The sequence below is a fragment of the Marmota monax genome, unplaced genomic scaffold (genome assembly GCF_021218885.2).
Source record: "Marmota monax isolate L192 unplaced genomic scaffold, Marmota_monax_Labrador192_F-V1.1 WCK01_AAM20220418_F8-fsc00080, whole genome shotgun sequence".
NCBI classification, from domain to species: domain Eukaryota; kingdom Metazoa; phylum Chordata; class Mammalia; order Rodentia; family Sciuridae; genus Marmota; species Marmota monax.
This window is the reverse complement of record NW_026694750.1, coordinates 3,671,271-3,687,342: the sequence shown is the minus strand read 5'-3', so window position 1 is coordinate 3,687,342 and position 16,072 is coordinate 3,671,271. Positions and strand designations below refer to the sequence as shown.

At 46.4% G+C, this 16,072-nt stretch overlaps 1 protein-coding gene across 2 annotated transcripts; it reads left to right on the top strand.

Moving 5' to 3' along the window:
* The first annotated feature begins 1,340 nt into the window (after positions 1 to 1,340).
* Positions 1,341 to 15,049, top strand: Park7 (Parkinsonism associated deglycase). 2 transcript variants are annotated; one of them, XM_046424445.2, is made up of 7 exons: positions 1,341 to 1,476; positions 2,486 to 2,594; positions 4,051 to 4,152; positions 7,044 to 7,103; positions 8,006 to 8,075; positions 11,856 to 11,942; positions 14,706 to 15,049. In XM_046424445.2, exons 2-7 carry the CDS (start codon positions 2,505 to 2,507, stop codon positions 14,864 to 14,866), a joined length of 570 nt encoding a protein of 189 aa, XP_046280401.1. In that variant the 5' UTR covers positions 1,341 to 1,476; positions 2,486 to 2,504; the 3' UTR covers positions 14,867 to 15,049. The 2 variants fall into 2 exon arrangements, with proteins under 2 accessions (XP_046280401.1, XP_046280400.1); XM_046424444.1 differs by having other exon boundaries at positions 1,404 to 1,527.
* The last annotated feature ends 1,023 nt before the right edge of the window (positions 15,050 to 16,072 follow it).

Here is a 16,072-nt window from a genome sequence, read left to right as displayed (position 1 = left end):
AAAAAAAAAAAAAAAAAAAAGGAAGAAGAGCTTACTATGGAAACACAACAGCCTGAGGCCTTTTGGTTTCCTTCCATCCACTTAAAACCTTCCTTCTTTCTTGAAGCACAACCCTCTGACCACTTGCTTCCCTCTCTGTCACTCCTGTGTCCCACATTCTTTCAAAGCTGGAGGGGGACAGCTTTTGCCTACTTCCAATAGCCAAAGGTGTTGGAGTGTTGGAGTCATTGCAGAACTCCAAAAGTTCCTTCTTAAAATATCAACTGATCAAAGATGTTTCAAATGTTTGCACAAGTATGGAGTGTTGCTTAAATGACTTTATTTACAATTTTAGTAATTAAAAAACTCACCACCACTGTAAGGAGCACGTGAAATATATGAAAGCACTTTGCAAACTAACAACGAAAAATAAAATGTTACTTTTTGAAAATAAATGTAATTAATTTATTAATTAATAATTTCAAGGTCTCCATTAATGTCTATTAATTAATAATAATTTCAAGGTCTCCATTAATGTCTAAATGGAGACCTTGAAAACACTGACATATTTAAGTACTATTTGAACTCATACAGTACTTGTATGGAGTTGCGCAAATTCACTGCTGGGAATTTACCTTGGTGATATTTGCACACGTAGGTCATGGGTATAATGTTATTCGATACAGTGCTATCTGTACAGAAAATGTTTGGAAATAACCCGTGTTATCAGTGGGGCACTGGCAAATAAACTGGAATATGCCCACGATGGCATAGCATGGGCCGGGTGTTTTTTATATGAAAGGATTTCCACGACGTTCATGCAATAGATGTAACTGTGTGTAAGGGGAAGTGAAGAACAAAGTACACAACGGACAACATTTTTATGCGAGGAAGAAGGAAAATAACAGTACTGACAGCATATATGTGCTTGCATGAGATGGATGTACAGGAAGCTAACAACGCTGTCACCTGGAGGGAAAAGCGATGGAACTGGATGAGGACAGGAATGTCATCTTCATCATCTTGGTTTGAAAGTGGTAAAAGCATTAATATCCAAAAACTTAAAATTAGGTCCTGTAAACAAACTTTACCCACTACGTATTTATCGACTTCTTTGCTTGGCATCCCTCTAATCCCGTAGGCTCGGCGGCGGCGGCAGCAGGGCTTTTAACAGCGTGGAGAGAAACTGCCCATGAAATGACAGAGCCGCCCGGGACCGGCGGCGAAGCGCAGGGGGACAACCCGGGAAGAGTCCCGGCAGAAAAAGGAGAGAGGAGCCAGGCCGACGTGCGTGCACAGAGGGAAGGCGACCTGCCCAGCGGCGGAGAGCGGCCCGGCCCGCGCGGGGCGCCGGGTGCGAAGGCAGGCTCCCCAGCTGCTTGCCGAGCGAGCTCCGCCGGACGTGACGCACTGACGTGAGCGGCGCGAGTCTGCGCAGTGCAGCGCCGAGGGCCCGCGGCGCGTGCGTGCTGGGGTGAGCAGCCTTCGCTCCGCGGGGTGAGTGGCCCAGGCGTCGCGGAGCTGCCGACCGCGTCGAGGCCTTCCACGGTGGGAAGGATAGCGGGTTGCAGACCAGCGCCTGCGGGGAGCCGGGCGGGCCTGGGGCGCAGCGGTGCCGGGTGGGGGCGAGCAGGGCGTGCGCATGTGGAAGTGTGTAGGTTACGGTCGCGGAGCGCGGGCGGCTGGCCTTTGCCCGCCGCGAGAGCCCCGCGCTCCAGGTAGCGGTGCGCGTTCCTCAGGCTGAGAACCGTGTGCACGCGTGTGACCCTGCCAGCTGACGCCCCTCCCCGGAGCTTTTGCTTTTCCTATTGGAACTTAAAATAATAATAATAATAATAATAAATATATAAAAAATCCTCTCCAAAGCTCTTGCAGGCTAGTTGCCAAAACTGTGTTCCCATTTTTTGCCGTTGATAATCAGTGCGGTTGTGTTTTGTGAAACAGTACTTGAGGAACTGCATTGTGCCAAGTGCAAGACAAGACCCACATTCGTGTTTTAGAAAACTTCATATTCAACATATTAGAAATCGGGGTTAAGAAAACGTGATAAAGAGCCTGCCCATGTAGTGCACGTCTGTATAATACTAGGGAGGCTGAGCCAGAGGATCCCAAGTTCAAGGCCAGCCTGGCAACTTAAGTAGACACTCTTTCAAAATTAAAAAAAAAAGTGGGGGTCAGGTTGCCATGTCTATAGCTCAGTGGTAAAACACTGCACTCCTGAGTTAATTCTCCAGTACCACAAAAATAAATAGAAAGAAAAGGAAAATTTGGTAAAGGAAAATCAAACACACGTTAGCAATCTCTCTCTGTCTTCAGCTCAGAAACAGAGCAACTGAAACTACTATGTAGATTATTAACCAAAATGCTTTTTTAAAAAAAATACCAAAATAATTTCCCTAGGAGATACTTAGTGTGCTTTAAAATGTTCCTTAACTTAAATATTTTGGCTATTATAGGGTTGTAGTGAAAGTTTTTTGACAATTTTTTTTTTTTTGAAATTTTTAAGGTGTTAAAACAACATCAAAATGGCTTCAAAAAGAGCCCTGGTCATCCTGGCCAAAGGAGCAGAGGAGATGGAGACCGTCATCCCTGTGGATGTCATGAGAAGAGCTGGGGTAAGTGCTGTTTACTAGTCCTTGTCAAAAGGTTTGGATTTTTAAAGACATTGAATAGAGTGAAACCCAAAGTACTTCATGAAATATTTCAAATATGTTCAAAAATACAGTGATTACATAATAACAAATATCTGTTTATTCACTGCCCATGTTTAATACTTATTAACATCTTGCCTTATTTCTTTCAGACCCATTTCTTTCTTCTTTTTGAGAGACAGTGTGGCTACTCTGTGCAGGCTGGCCCTGAACTTCTGGGCTCAAGCAGTCCTCCTACCTCAGTCTTGAGTATCTAGGACTATAGGCATGTGCCAAAATGCACAGCCTTGGACCCATTTCTTAAAGAGCAGTTGCTTTAAAGAAACATACTTAAAGAGCTGGGGTTGTAGCTCAGTGGTAGAGTGCTTATCTAATGTGTGAGGCACTGGGTGCAAACCTCAGCACCACATAAAAATAAGTAAATAAAATAAATGTATTGTGTCCATCTACAACTAAAATATATATTTTTAAGGTTCTGCATTGTAAGGTCACTTCCAGACTATTGTCAGTGTGCCAGACTTCATGCAAGGCATTTACTTATATACACCTTAATAAGAACTGTTACGCATTGCAACCCATTTTACTGTTGAAGAAACTGAGGAACAGAGACGAAGTGTGCCCAAGTTACAGAGTTTTAAATAGAGGAGCCAGGTGGTAGACCCATGCAGTCTGGCCTTGTAGTCTGTTTACTGTATACTTTTCTGGTTCCAAAATTGAAAATCCAGCTTATTCATTTGGTGTTGCTTGTTAATATTGCACTATGTGAATGTGCCACAACCTGTCCATTCTTCTGCGTCCAGCCTTGCAATGCTGTGGTACATACTATACTTACTTATTGATTCGTGCAAATGTGGGGAAGGCTTTTCAGACTCTGCACCTAAAAATGGAATTGCTAGGCCCAGGGAAAACCCGCGTCATCGTCATATAGGTTTTGCCAAGTTGCTCTCCAGTGTACCAGTCTGTAGTCCCACCAGCAGGGTAGAAAAATGCCCATTTTTTTCCTAGTATCAACTCTTTGTATTGTTAGCTTTTTAAGTTTTTGCAAAATAACGTGGCATTTTATTTTTTAACTTGCATTTCTACCTTATAAAAATGCTATGAGGTTTAAATGCAACGGGAACCTTGCAAGATGGGTTATTAATAGAATGGTCATGAAATTTATCTCCTGAATCAGATCACTTGTGGGAGAAAGGATTTTCTAGCCAGACGAGGTGCCAGGACAGTGGCTATAAGTTGGGGTTGTCCCAGGCAAACCACAACAGACCTAGTTATTAAATACATAATCAGTGTAATAGCTTACATTCAGTATGGTTTTCTTGCAACATTTACTGTCAAGTTATTTTAAAACCCAGGAAAGATGTGAAAATGTTACTCTTAAGTTTATGTCTCAGCATTCTTAAATATGATGTCTTTCTCTTAGATTAAGGTCACGGTTGCAGGTCTGTCTGGAAAAGACCCAGTACAGTGTAGCCGTGATGTTGTCATTTGTCCTGATGCCAGTCTTGAAGATGCACGAAAGCAGGTTTGTTTTCTGTACATGAAATTATTCCTTCATATGGCTTCTATGTTAGTTTCTTGAAATGTCTTTTAATTATATATAAGGTCATTGTTAGAATAGACTTATTTTAAGGAAATTTTTTTCCTTGGAAATATTCTCCACCAAACTTGGGGGTATCACCTTTCTGCTGTACCAAGAACCTGGCAGTTGTAGATACTGCTTTTGTGTCCAGGAGGTGGGAGGGTGGTGTGTGGATGAGTGAATGGGTGCGAAGGCGGAGGCGGGTGGAAGCCTCTTTTTGTCCTTTTTCTAAAGCTGTTTGTTTGTGATACATAGTATTTGGGTTCCTTTAACAAAATTATACATAGGAGGAATTCTGTGTCAGTCCCCCCTCCCCCGCTTTTCCTCCTCCTTCCCTTCCCCGCTCTTCCTCCTCTATTCTATAGCGCTCCCTTTCGCTCTTCAGTTTTGATTGTTTCTTTCTACATGTACATGAAGAGGAAATTCCATTTGGTGTATTTATGCGTGTGTACGACTTTGTTCTGTTAGATCCGTCCCGTATTTCTTTCTCTTCCTCCCTGCCTCTCACTCTCCTCCTCCTGCTCTGCTGACCTCCCTGGGTCTTGAAGACAGCCTACTTGCTCCCCTACTGCCTTCTTTCCTTACTCTGCTCCAGCTTCCACACATGAGAGGCAACATTTCACCCGTGACTTTCCAAGTCTGGCTTATTTCACTTACATGATGTTCTCCATTTTCATTTAAAGCTGCTTCTCAGTTGTTTGATTCATCTCAGATGAAACAGCTTGTGCAGAATGGTTGGATTACAGGATGGATGATTCTACTAAGATCCTTGCTTTTGTAGTACCTTTAGAAGGATGGTCCTCACCTTGAGGGTGACAGGCTCTCCTGGTTATCTTAGGGAAAGCTGGGTCCCTTGTCTCAGAAACTCTTGCCCACCTTGCCACAGGTTCAGATGGGCGTGTCAGGGGACGAGAGGTGGGCTGTGCCATGCTCAAGGGACAGTGGCAGAAAGGGGGCAGACCGAGCTCACTATGGTTGTGCTCTGCCAGAACCCAAGCAGAGTTCCCCATGTGAGTCGTCCTCACACAGTGAATATTTCATGGCTGGCTTGTGGGAGAATTGGAACATTGTTAATATATGCAAGTTCTTTTTTTTTATCCTGTTAAAATGAGAAATAGAAGAGGGAAAAAAAAGATTCCTCTTTTCTATTTTGTCCTGTGGTGTCTTGAGTATTTTAGATCAGCAGTTAGCTTTGTAAGTATTCATTCAGTTAAATTCTAAAGAGTGAAAGAAATTAGGTACTTCACTTCCATTTAGTTTTTTGAGTTTTTGCTTTGTTTAAAACAAGTCAGATATTTATGATATTAAAAAGTAATTCTAAAAAGTAGATGTCACACTACTCAGGAAGCTTAGGCAGGAGGATCAAGAGTTCAAAGCCAGCCTTAGCAATTTAGTGAGACCCTGTATCAAAATAAACTATACAAAAAAAGGCAGGAATGTGGCTCAGTGGTTGAGTACCCTTCAATCCCTGGTACCAAACTTTCATTTTGTAATTTAATGACTAAGATTTTTAACCACTTTATTGTTAATGCAATTTCCATTTTGTAATTTCAGCAAACATGAGGGTTTTGTTTTTTTTATTCTTTTTCTCCACATTTTGTATTGGTGCATTATAGTTGTACAAATTGATGGTATTTGTTATTACATATTTTTATATGCACACAATGTAATAATAAAATTTGGTCAACATCACTCCCCATGGCTTGAGATTATTCAGTTTTCTAAGACGTTTTGGTGTTTAGGAAGCTAAATATTGTGTCATTTTTCTCTTTTCCCCACTAAGTTCCATCTTTCATAAAATTAAAAACATTTTTTCCTGTGTTTTTTATTTAGTATTTGCTTTTAAAATTGCTCCATAAGCAGGATGTGGTGGTGGTGCACACCTATAATCCCAGTGGCTCAGGAAGCTAGGCAGGAGGATCAAGAGTTCAAAGCCAGCCTCAGCAATTTAGTGAGACCCTGTATCAAAATAAACTATACAAAAAAGGCAGGAATGTGGCTCAGTGGTTGAATACCCTTCAATCCCTGGTACCAAAACACATATACATATGTACACACAAAACATACGTATATACATACATAAAATTGTTACATACATTCTTCTCAAATAATAATTCAGGGCTGGGATGTGGTTTGGCAGAGCATGTGTTTGGCAAAGCAAGGTCCTGGGTTCAATCCCCAGCATGGTGAAAAAACAAAGGACGATTCATCTGAGGAGACATATATAAAGTTGAAGTGCTGAGAGTCCCTTTCTCATTCTCCCTCCGTCCCCCACTCTGCTCTCCTTTAGTGGCTGTGCCTCTCTGATATCTGTATACACTCAGCTGGGGGATGTGTGTGTGGCTTGTGGGCTCGCATAACGTGCATCTGGGTATGTGTGCTGTTTATACTTTGGTCTGTGTGTGTGACAGCCTCGCTGTGTAGCCCAGCTGGGCTCAAAACATTGTTCTCCTTCAGCTCGGGCACCCTGGTCTCTTACAAGAGTGCAGTTACCTGGAGCTGCTGCTCTGCCACGTGGACATCCTTTTATGTTACTCTGTTCATATATTCTGCATATTTTTTTTGCTAGTTAGAAACATCCCATCATAGGAACTCAGCATGACTTATTTAAGTTCTTTTTGGGGGTGGTTTTGGAGATTGAACCAGGGCCTCATGTGTGCTGTATTGCTGAGCTACACCGCAGCCCCTAACTATTTTTCTTTTGACAGATACTTGGATTATCTCCCATGCTTTATTTGTATCCACATTTAAAAGACAAACGGGTTATTCGATTGTCACTTTAATTATATATTTGAAATAAAATGTTCTTTTTTAAATTTTTCGAACTATTACAGGGACCATATGATGTGGTGGTTCTGCCAGGAGGTAATCTGGGTGCACAGAATTTATCTGAGGTAAAAGCTCAAATTTACTCATACACCTCCAAAGGCTGGACAGGGTGGGGTCTAAAGCAGGCATTTCAGCATCTACTTGTGTTCTGTGCAGTTTGTTATTTGGATATTTTAGGGAGAAGGTTGTGAAAGAAAGAAAAACAACTAAAATTAACCAAATGGTATTATAAACTTATTTTTATTTTAAAAAATATTCTAATAGCTTTTGTATGAAAAAGAGCTGAGCCAGTGGTCAGTTACTATGAAGAGAGGCACCCACAGTCCACAGTAAGAGCATGTGTGTTTCCCCAGATGCAGAAGAGTGCTCTGATATTGTGAAGGCTGACACAGGAAGCTGGGAGGCCAGCCATCTGCTCAGCAGTCACAGTTGAGGGAGGTTGTGGGGACTAGAGGTGCCAGCATGAATGAGAATGGCTTCAGGGGGGTCCACAGCCTCTTCATTTTAAGTCTTGTGTGAGGAGTGACCAGGGAAGAAGAGATGGGAGGGGCAGGTAAGCAGGCAGGGGTGGGGCGTACAGAAAGACTGGAAGAGGCGCAGTGGATATTAGGGAGGTCTCCTGGTCGGTCTGTCCTCACTCTGCCGTCTGAAGACCCCCACGCCCCTCTGCCTCTTTCTCCATGGAGAACAGAACCACAGGGGTCATATGTGCCAGGAGACAGTGCTTTCTCCTGTCGTCTTTAAGCAAAGAGAGATGCTTTTCTTTTAAGACAAATGCCTTGACTGGGGTAAGAATATAGGTATGATATGAATTTGATAATTTTCATATTAATGATTTAGAGATATTTTGGGGAAATAGATTGAAGCTCTTGTGATTGAAGCTAAAATCAAATTTGGCCAAAGATTCCTGGCGAGAGACTGGTTTACAGCCTAATCATAGCTGGCTGTCTTTGGTTTTCTTTGACAGTCTGCTGCTGTGAAGGAGATCCTGAAGGAGCAGGAGAGCAGGAAGGGCCTCATAGCCGCCATCTGTGCAGGTAATGTGCCCCAGCAGCGCAGGGGGAGAAGGCTTGAAGGCTTCCATCCTGGTGTGCCTGGTTTGGGTGGCATGAAGTCATGTCCTTTCAGCAGAGTCCAGTTGTCTGCTCAGTCTTTTCTGTACCCTTGGTCTGCATTCTGTGCAACTTACTGTTTTCTGTGTTCGGTTGACCTCAGAGGAAAACAAGGCCGATGGAATTCAGTGAACAGCTTGTCACAGCAGATCTTCCTGCCAGCACAGTCAGCAAGAACCTCTCAGACATAAACACCGCAGCTCTGCCCTGAGCTTGCCCTGCAGGCTTGTAAGCCAGGGCGCTTGCAGCCTGTGTCCCGGGTGTTTCCTAAATCTCTCTGTCAGGTGGTCTTGGGCCCCGCATCATCTGCCACATAACTGAGAACAAAATCTTTTAGTGCTTTGTAGTTGTCCCTCCATCTTTGAGGCTTTGTAGCAGTATTCTGTCATCTGTGTCATTGCAAGTGCATCCTGTTGCTTTAAGGTCAGATGCTGTCCTGCTGTCGAGCGTGTATCCCTGGCCAGTGCCCTTCCTGCTGTGGGTCTTCGTGAAGTGTGTCTCAGAAGAGCCAGTGAATAAATGCAGCATGGTGGATGGTTTGGTAAAAGTGACATGCTGGTGTTTGTTCAGTATGTTAGGCCTTTTAAAGAGGTTGCAGCAGGGACTCTGTGCCCCAGCACTGTGCTCATTTTCCTCCAGAGGGCAGGCAGGTGAGAGCAGACCCTAGGGATGTCACTTGCTTTTTCTGCTCTCACACAGGAGTGGCATCAGAGGTTGTCAGAGCTGTCATTTGGGCAGGGCACTGTTGTCTGTGAATTTCTTCTCATGCTTTTAAAATCTCCCAGTTTGGGTATAGTTCAAGGATAGGGCACCTCTTTGCATGCCTGAATCCCTGGGTTCCATCCCCAGCATCCCCTAAAAATCCCGGTTTTAATTTCTAACATGGCACACAGTGAGTAGTGTGACCCACAAACAAACTGAAGGTGTCCTAAGACCTCCAGTGCTTGAAAGCTGCCGTCTAGAGACTGGGAGGGACAACTGAGGCCCCTGCCCTGGCTGACCTTGCCCTTGGGTTCCCCGGTGCGCTGGCCTCTTGCCGCCTGCCCCGGGTCAGAAGGGCTTCTCCAAAGGCCCATAGTCACTGTGTCCCAAGCAGCTGCTCCCTCCTGGGGAATATGTCATGGGTCCTATTAGTTTGGTCTCTGACTGCTCTGCTGCTGGGAAGCTAGCCTCATTCTCAGGTGCTTTGACCAAAAGAATAAAGTGAGAGTCTGCCTGGATTTGTTTCCTTATTACTCTGCTAAAAGCAAAACCACATGACCTTTAGTCCTGCAGTGTCATGGAGGTAGCAAAATTACCAGCCTCATGTAGCTCACTGTCTTGTGCTGGGATAAGCTTGACTACCATGCCAGGAGTATGGGCCCTACAGTAATCGACTTTAAAAAAGTAAACTGCACTAACAGTGTGTTTATCCTGTTCAACATCCAGTACCACCATCTCTGTACTGTGTGCAAAGTGGGGGCACAGAGAGACAGGTGGTGAGCAGTGGATGTTGCAGTGATTATGTGGATGGGGACGATGGGACAGCAGAGGGTGGCAGGAGGGGGCTGATGTTTTGGTTTTGTGGGTCTAAGGATTGCCCAGGGTGCTCTACCACTGAGCCACACTCCAGCCCTTTTTTTTTAATTTTTTATTTTGAGACAGGGTCTTGCTAAGTTGAGCAGGCTGGCCTTGATCTTGCCAACCTCCTGCCTCAGCCTCCCCAGTAGCTGGGATTACAGGCGTGCACTGCTGTGTCTGGTTGAGATTTCCCTGTTTAAATCAGCAAATAAATAGAAGATTCTTTTGGAATGTGGCAGTTAGAATGTGGGAACTGCTTTTGAACTGAAAGAACATTAGGTCAGTCCCTGATAGTAAATGAGAAAGAGAAATTGGAAGGGAGGCTTTCTTGAGAAGAAGATAAAATGAGCTTTACTATGAGCATGGAGGGATGCTCAGGGAGTTGGCCAGGGTGTTGTTCCTGTAAGTCTCCACCTGATGGTGCTGTGGGACGAGGATTCTGCTGGCTCCACCCTCAGGTCCTTGCTCAGAGCAAATCTGGAGGGGAGACTGGCAGCACTTTCATCCACCAGAGGCTCAAGTAGTAAGAATAACAAATATCTCCTTTAATTTTCCAAGCAGGATTCCTAGGCCACAGAAAGCAGCTCTGAGCTTCATGACCAGGCATCAGTAAAGTCCTGTGTCCACAGTTGCATAGGCTTTTAACCCTGCCCCAGGGAGCAGCCTAAGGACTGCTGTCTCGCCTTGCTGCTGTCCTCACTGAAGCCTGCTTGAAAATATCAGCTCGTGTAGGGTTTCTTAGTTCTTCAGATCTTACCAAATAAAAACTGAAGAGTGGTGGTTCATGACATGCTGGTGTTTGTTCAATGAAAGTTGGGAGATAGTTATTCCATTTTCATAGACTTTTAAATTTGGCTACCACAGTGGTTGTAGTAGTTGTCTTGTGTGTAGAATAAGTTAGGGTGGAAAGAGGCGTGTTTGAGGCTTTTGATTTAAGGACTTGATGAGGACTTGGTTTGAAGCTGACACAGGCAGAAAGCCCCGGAATCGGTTTCCTTGGCTTGCTGTATGTGGCAGCTGTGCTCGGTGTGGCCTGCTGTGTAGAATTGCTGTTGCCAGGAAGGTGCACCTGTGTGAGCCTGCAGCAGGCCGGGGCCAGGAAGGTGCACCTGTGTGAGCCTGCAGCAGGCCGGGGTCCTCTCATCCAGGGGAGACCTGGGGCCTTAGAATTTTGTGTGAGACTTAGAAAACAAAAAGTATAGTAAAAACTTTTCTTTAAAAAAGTTTGAAGGTAAGGTGGTAAGGCTGGGGACTGCCCCTGAAGCCCTGTGCATGCAGGGCCAGTGCTTCCGCTGAGCTACCTGGTCATGACTTAGGGCGATTGCTAAAGTTGACCATTTCCAGTGAACTCTGGGTAGAAATCTCTGGCTAGTGCCTATATATTTTCAGGCTTTATCTTAAGAGCAGGGTGCGTGATTTCACATGGTGACATTTCTGCATGGTTCTTTACATAACTAGTTTTTTCTTTTTTGGTGGTGCTGGGGATTGAACCCAGAGCCTTGTGCATTGCGAGGCAGGCACTCTACCAACTGAGCTACATCCCCAGCCCCCTGCCTAGGTAGTTTTAAGAAGCTCTCGTGCCTTCATATTTAAGAGTTAGCATTTCACAGTTGTTTCCTTCCGGGCAGGGCAGTGTGCTCTTCTTACCGCCTGAGTATGTAGATGGCTAGAGGGATAAATGAACATTAATTCTCTGTTTTTCACTTTCAGGTAGAAAAATAAAACAGCAACAAAGTCCAGAAGTCCAGAGGGTACTGGATGCCCTTAATGTGTAACTAGATCTTTCTTTTTGCCAAGAGTAAGGCAGGAAGTAGACGCAAGGTGGTCTCCCCCACCTTTGTACTCGTGGTGCATTGGGTCCCTGGGCACATTCTGTTAGCCTGCCTGTGCTTCACAGGTGTCAGGGTAAATCTTTTTGATTAAGTCGTTATTGAAGTGTTTTAGATTTGTGTATTTTGCCCCATGTGCTCAGCAAATAATTTATTCAGAGTGTACTTTACCTCTCCTACTGAGAAGTGTTTAATTTCAGAACCACAACTCTGTTTTATGTAAGAGCTTTTAATTTTGAAGAATACATTTGCTGTTAGAATATCAAAGTATGATTTTCCTTCGTCGCCCTCAAGTTTTTATTAATCTTATTTTTAGGTCCTACGGCTCTTTTGGCTCATGAAATAGGTTTTGGAAGTAAAGTTACAACACACCCACTTGCTAAAGACAAAATGATGAATGGGAGTAAGTATATGCTTATGTTTTCATATACAAAAAGACCTCAGAAAACTTATTAGCACCATCTGCAGCTAGAATGGGGTGTTCTGGGCTGAGGCGGATGGCCTTGGTCCTCTGCAGCTGTGTCACGGGAGCTGTGCTCACCTGGGGCTGCAGAGGCAGGGCTCTGGGTCTCTGCTGTCACAGACAGAAGGTGGTTATGAGACATGCTGAGGTTGTGTTTTTATGAATGCTTTTCCAGCAGCCTAGGGTACAGTTACAACCCTGGCCATAGTTTAGAACGTGCCATTTACCCACAGTGCACAGCAAAATGAACCTTGCTTTTTTCTCCCAGAGTGCCTGCTTCCTTGGCAGCATGGCCTGCTTCTTTGGTGACCTATTTCTTTTCTAAATAATAGTTGGGCACTTACTTTCATCATCTTATCTTTTTCTTTTCTTTTTGGTACCAGGGATTGAACTCAGGGCCACTCAACCACTGAGCCACATCCCCAGCCCTTTCTTGCATTTTATATTTAGAGACAGGGTCTTGCTAAGTTGCTGAGATTGGCTTTGAACCCACAATCCTCCTTCCTCAGCCTCCCAAGCTGCTGGGATTATAGATGTGCACCACCATACTCTGTTATTATGTATTTTTTTAAAAAATCGGTGACTTTTTGTTAGTTAGATGTTAAGTTGGGAGTAATATCATCTGCATGAAAACTTTTTTTTTTTTTTTTTTTTTTTAAGCTTTGGCTTTGGGCATTTAAATGGAGGAGTTTGGGCTGGGGATGTGGCTCAAGCGGTAGCGCGCTCACCTGGCATGCGTGTGGCCCAGGTTCGATCCTCAGCACCACATACAAAGATGTTGTGTCCGCCAAAAACTAAAAAAAAAATAAATATTAAAAAATTATCTCTCTAAAAAAAAAATAAATAAATGGAGGAGTTTGATTTACTTGGAAGTAGTGGAAAGATTTCAGAGGGTGGAAGGAGCCAGAGCAGGCACTTCGCCCGCCTCGCCCACGCCCTTTGCCTCTATGTTCTTGCTGGGGGTGGCGGGGAGCAGGCTGTGAGGCTCACAGCCTCCTCTTGATGAACCTTCTGATACCCAGGACCAGGCAAGGCAGCTGCCATCCTCCTGCTGCTCAGGCGAGGTTTTGCCCTCTGCCCATCCCTCCCCTGTGGCAGAAAGGCTCTGCGTGTTTAAGTTACCAGGCACTGAAGTTAGTGAGTCCCGTCAGGAGGAAGCATGTGACATCTGAGCCAGGCCTAGTGCTCTGAGAGGAGCAGCCACAGGCATCGTGGGCACTGCTCTGTGGGAGGCCTTGACTTGGCCTCATGGTGCACTTGGTGGGGCAGTGAGGTTTCCCCAGGGGAGCTGTCCAGTCCAGAGGCTCTCAGCTTGTCAGGTGTTGAACAAGCGAGTTGTAACTTCAGTGATTCATTTTTTGTCCCAGGTGGCCTTTGTGTTGGTAAGCTCCAGTGGTCACCTGTGGGCCGCCGGCAGCTTTCTGATGGGTGGCCTCACTCAGTTGGGACCGTAGGTGGGGTCTTTAATTTCTCTGAGCCTCGGTTTCCTCATCGATCACCTGAGAGTAGCAGTAGCATCTTCCCCGGCTGGGGTGGCAGTGAGCTCATATGCACCCCGCGGCCCAGGCAGGTGTCGCTGCCGGTCCTCTTGCTTGCTGTACCCTCCAGGCCGGGTGGCACATCACAGGTCTGGACAGCCAGCCCCTCTGGTTCTCTAGCTTTGCATTTTAGACCACCCTGGCCTGGTTTAGCCAGCAGTAAATGGGTTTAGTCATGAAAACCTTTCCCTTCACTAGGGGCCCTTGTTTCCTCCACAGTAGTGTAGATGGGAGATTCCCCCGTGCTCTTGTTATTTTGGTGGGTAACTTTTTAAAAAAAAACTTTGTTTAGTGGACCTTTGTTTATTTTTATGTGGTGCTGTGATTCAAACCCAGTGCCTCATACACTGTAGGCAAGTCTACCACTGCGCTACCACCCCAGGCCTGGGGACCTGATTTTTAATGATAGTAAGGTGTAGATTCCTGCAGGCGCTGTTAACCCCCCTTGAAAAGCTCAAGACAGCCACTGATGCATGGGGGTTCTACTTTAAGGGGAGGCACTGCTGCATTTTTCGTATTTGTTAAGCCAGCGCTTCCTGAGCTGCTGCTTTGGTGGCGTCAAGACCAGAAACAGGAACAAGGTGCAGCCGTGCCCCGGCTGCACAGGTGCCTGAGCCATGCTGTGCTGAGTTGGGGGGGGGGGGGGCGCGCAGCCCTGCTCTCATCCTTCACGGAGGTTCTTGTCTATTTTGACTCCTCCCCTCCCTCTAGTGGCCCTCTGTGTCTGCAAATTACTTAAGTGGGGTCACCGCCACCCAAGAGACAGCCGCAGTCACCATGGATGCCTGTCCACCTGCAGCCCCTTCACCGAGTTCTGAGCATTTATCTCTGGGCCTCCGTCTCCCACCTTCTCCCCTTACTCCCCCGCACCTCTGCCTGGTGCAGCCCTTGCCAGCTCTCCCTTGAAACAGGGTCTTTTCCCTGCACTCCAGTCTCTGCAGAGGCCAAACCTCAGAGGGCCTTGTGTGCCACAATTTGGAGTTCTGGGAGGCCCTTCTGAGAGCTCGGGAGCCCCTCAGCCAGCCAGCGGGAGGCCTTGTTTCTGTTTGGCTTTATGTGAGACCTGTGGCGTGCTGTGACAGGGCGCTGATAGCTACCCAGTAGTCACTGTCATGCCTCCCCCCAAGCCCTTTAAAGATGCATCCTTGCCGTTCCCACCTGGCAGGTCACTACAGCTATTCAGAGAGCCGCGTGGAGCAGGATGGCCTGATCCTCACCAGCCGTGGGCCTGGGACCAGCTTTGAGTTCGCCCTTGCCATCGTGGACGCGCTCATGGGCAAGGAGGTGGCTGACCAGGTGAAGGCGCCCCTGGTTCTTAAGGATTAGAATGCCTGCCCCAAGGGGCCAGGCGACTGATGGTAGTCCTTCTCACTGTGCTCACCAGCGCCAGTTGGTCAGCACGGCAGTGGCAGCCTGCTGTGTGATGTGGCCACCTCGTGCCCCCAGCCTGCACACTGTGCCCCTGCCTCCTGAACCTTGTGTGCAGAATAAACAGGGCGTTGAGCAACACTGCTGCTTTGCTTTGTCTCCAGATTCTTCTGTGAAACTGAATTCATGATCAGTCTGAAGGTGACCACTGAGGTCCCTCTCCAAGAGGGAAGAGCGGGGCAGCACCTCAGGAGTCTGGCAGTTTCCACCCGCTCCCCAGCTGTGTGTTCACGGTGCGGTTCAGAGCAGTGAAGTGGGCTGTACCCGTGAACTTTGTAAGTCGGCCCCTCCTTTCTTTTGTGGAAAGGGACCTCCGGTGGGGTAAAAACTCCCAGACTGCCCTGCGTCTCTCCCCCTCCTCAGGGAGCAGTGCCCAGCACTCCTGGGAACTCTTCAGCTCCTGCTTGGGAGTAAAAACGTGCCTGGGGTGGGCACACAGTCTGGGTCCTGTCAGTCAAAACCTCACATACCCTGACCACATGACCCAGATGAGATGGGCCAGTGGCTAAGACTCAGTTCTGCAGCCTCTGGGTAGCTGCTGAGATGCTCTGCTGCTAGATTGGCCAGAAAGATATTCTGTAAAGCTGGAGCATTGACAGCCCCATTGGTACTGTGAGGAAAGAACCCGCCTGGGGATGGCCCCTGGTCTGCAGTTGGCCAGCTCCTGGTCTAGAAGGCAAGGCAGGTGTTAATTTTTTAATACACACATGCAACTGCACCTTTTCCTTACAGTATGGGGGATAATAGAATGCCAGCAAGCGGGAACAGTGTGGGGTGGTAGTGGGGAGGCCTCTGAGGGGGCCACACTAAAGCTGACCCCTGAAGTCAGAGTGGGCTGGACTCTCATCCGCACTGTCCAATGCAACATTTACCATGGAGAAGTGGTCTTTGCCCCATGCAGTGTATGTTGTGAGAGAGCAAAAGGTGAGAACACATTTAAAGTTAATTTTCTATAAGAAAAATGAAGTACGTAGGGTAGGAGGCAGTGACAGAGGCATTTTCTGTGTGATGGTTAGAGAAGGCCCATCTGACAAGGGGTCTTAGGGGAAATCTGAAGAAATGGGGCAGGAAAGAGGCAGATAAGTATTAAGAGCCCTTCAGGCA

What these genes read in the sequence shown, in the direction of transcription:
- Park7 (XM_046424445.2), top strand. Translation starts at nt 2,505, where the DNA reads ATGGCTTCAAAAAGAGCCCTGGTCATCCTGGCCAAAGGAGCAGAGGAG. An exon ending in ATGTCATGAGAAGAGCTGGG is followed by an intron (nt 2,595 to 4,050) that starts GTAAGTGCTGTT and finishes TCTTTCTCTTAG; the next exon opens with ATTAAGGTCACGGTTGCAGG. An exon ending in TTGAAGATGCACGAAAGCAG is followed by an intron (nt 4,153 to 7,043) that starts GTTTGTTTTCTG and finishes GAACTATTACAG; the next exon opens with GGACCATATGATGTGGTGGT.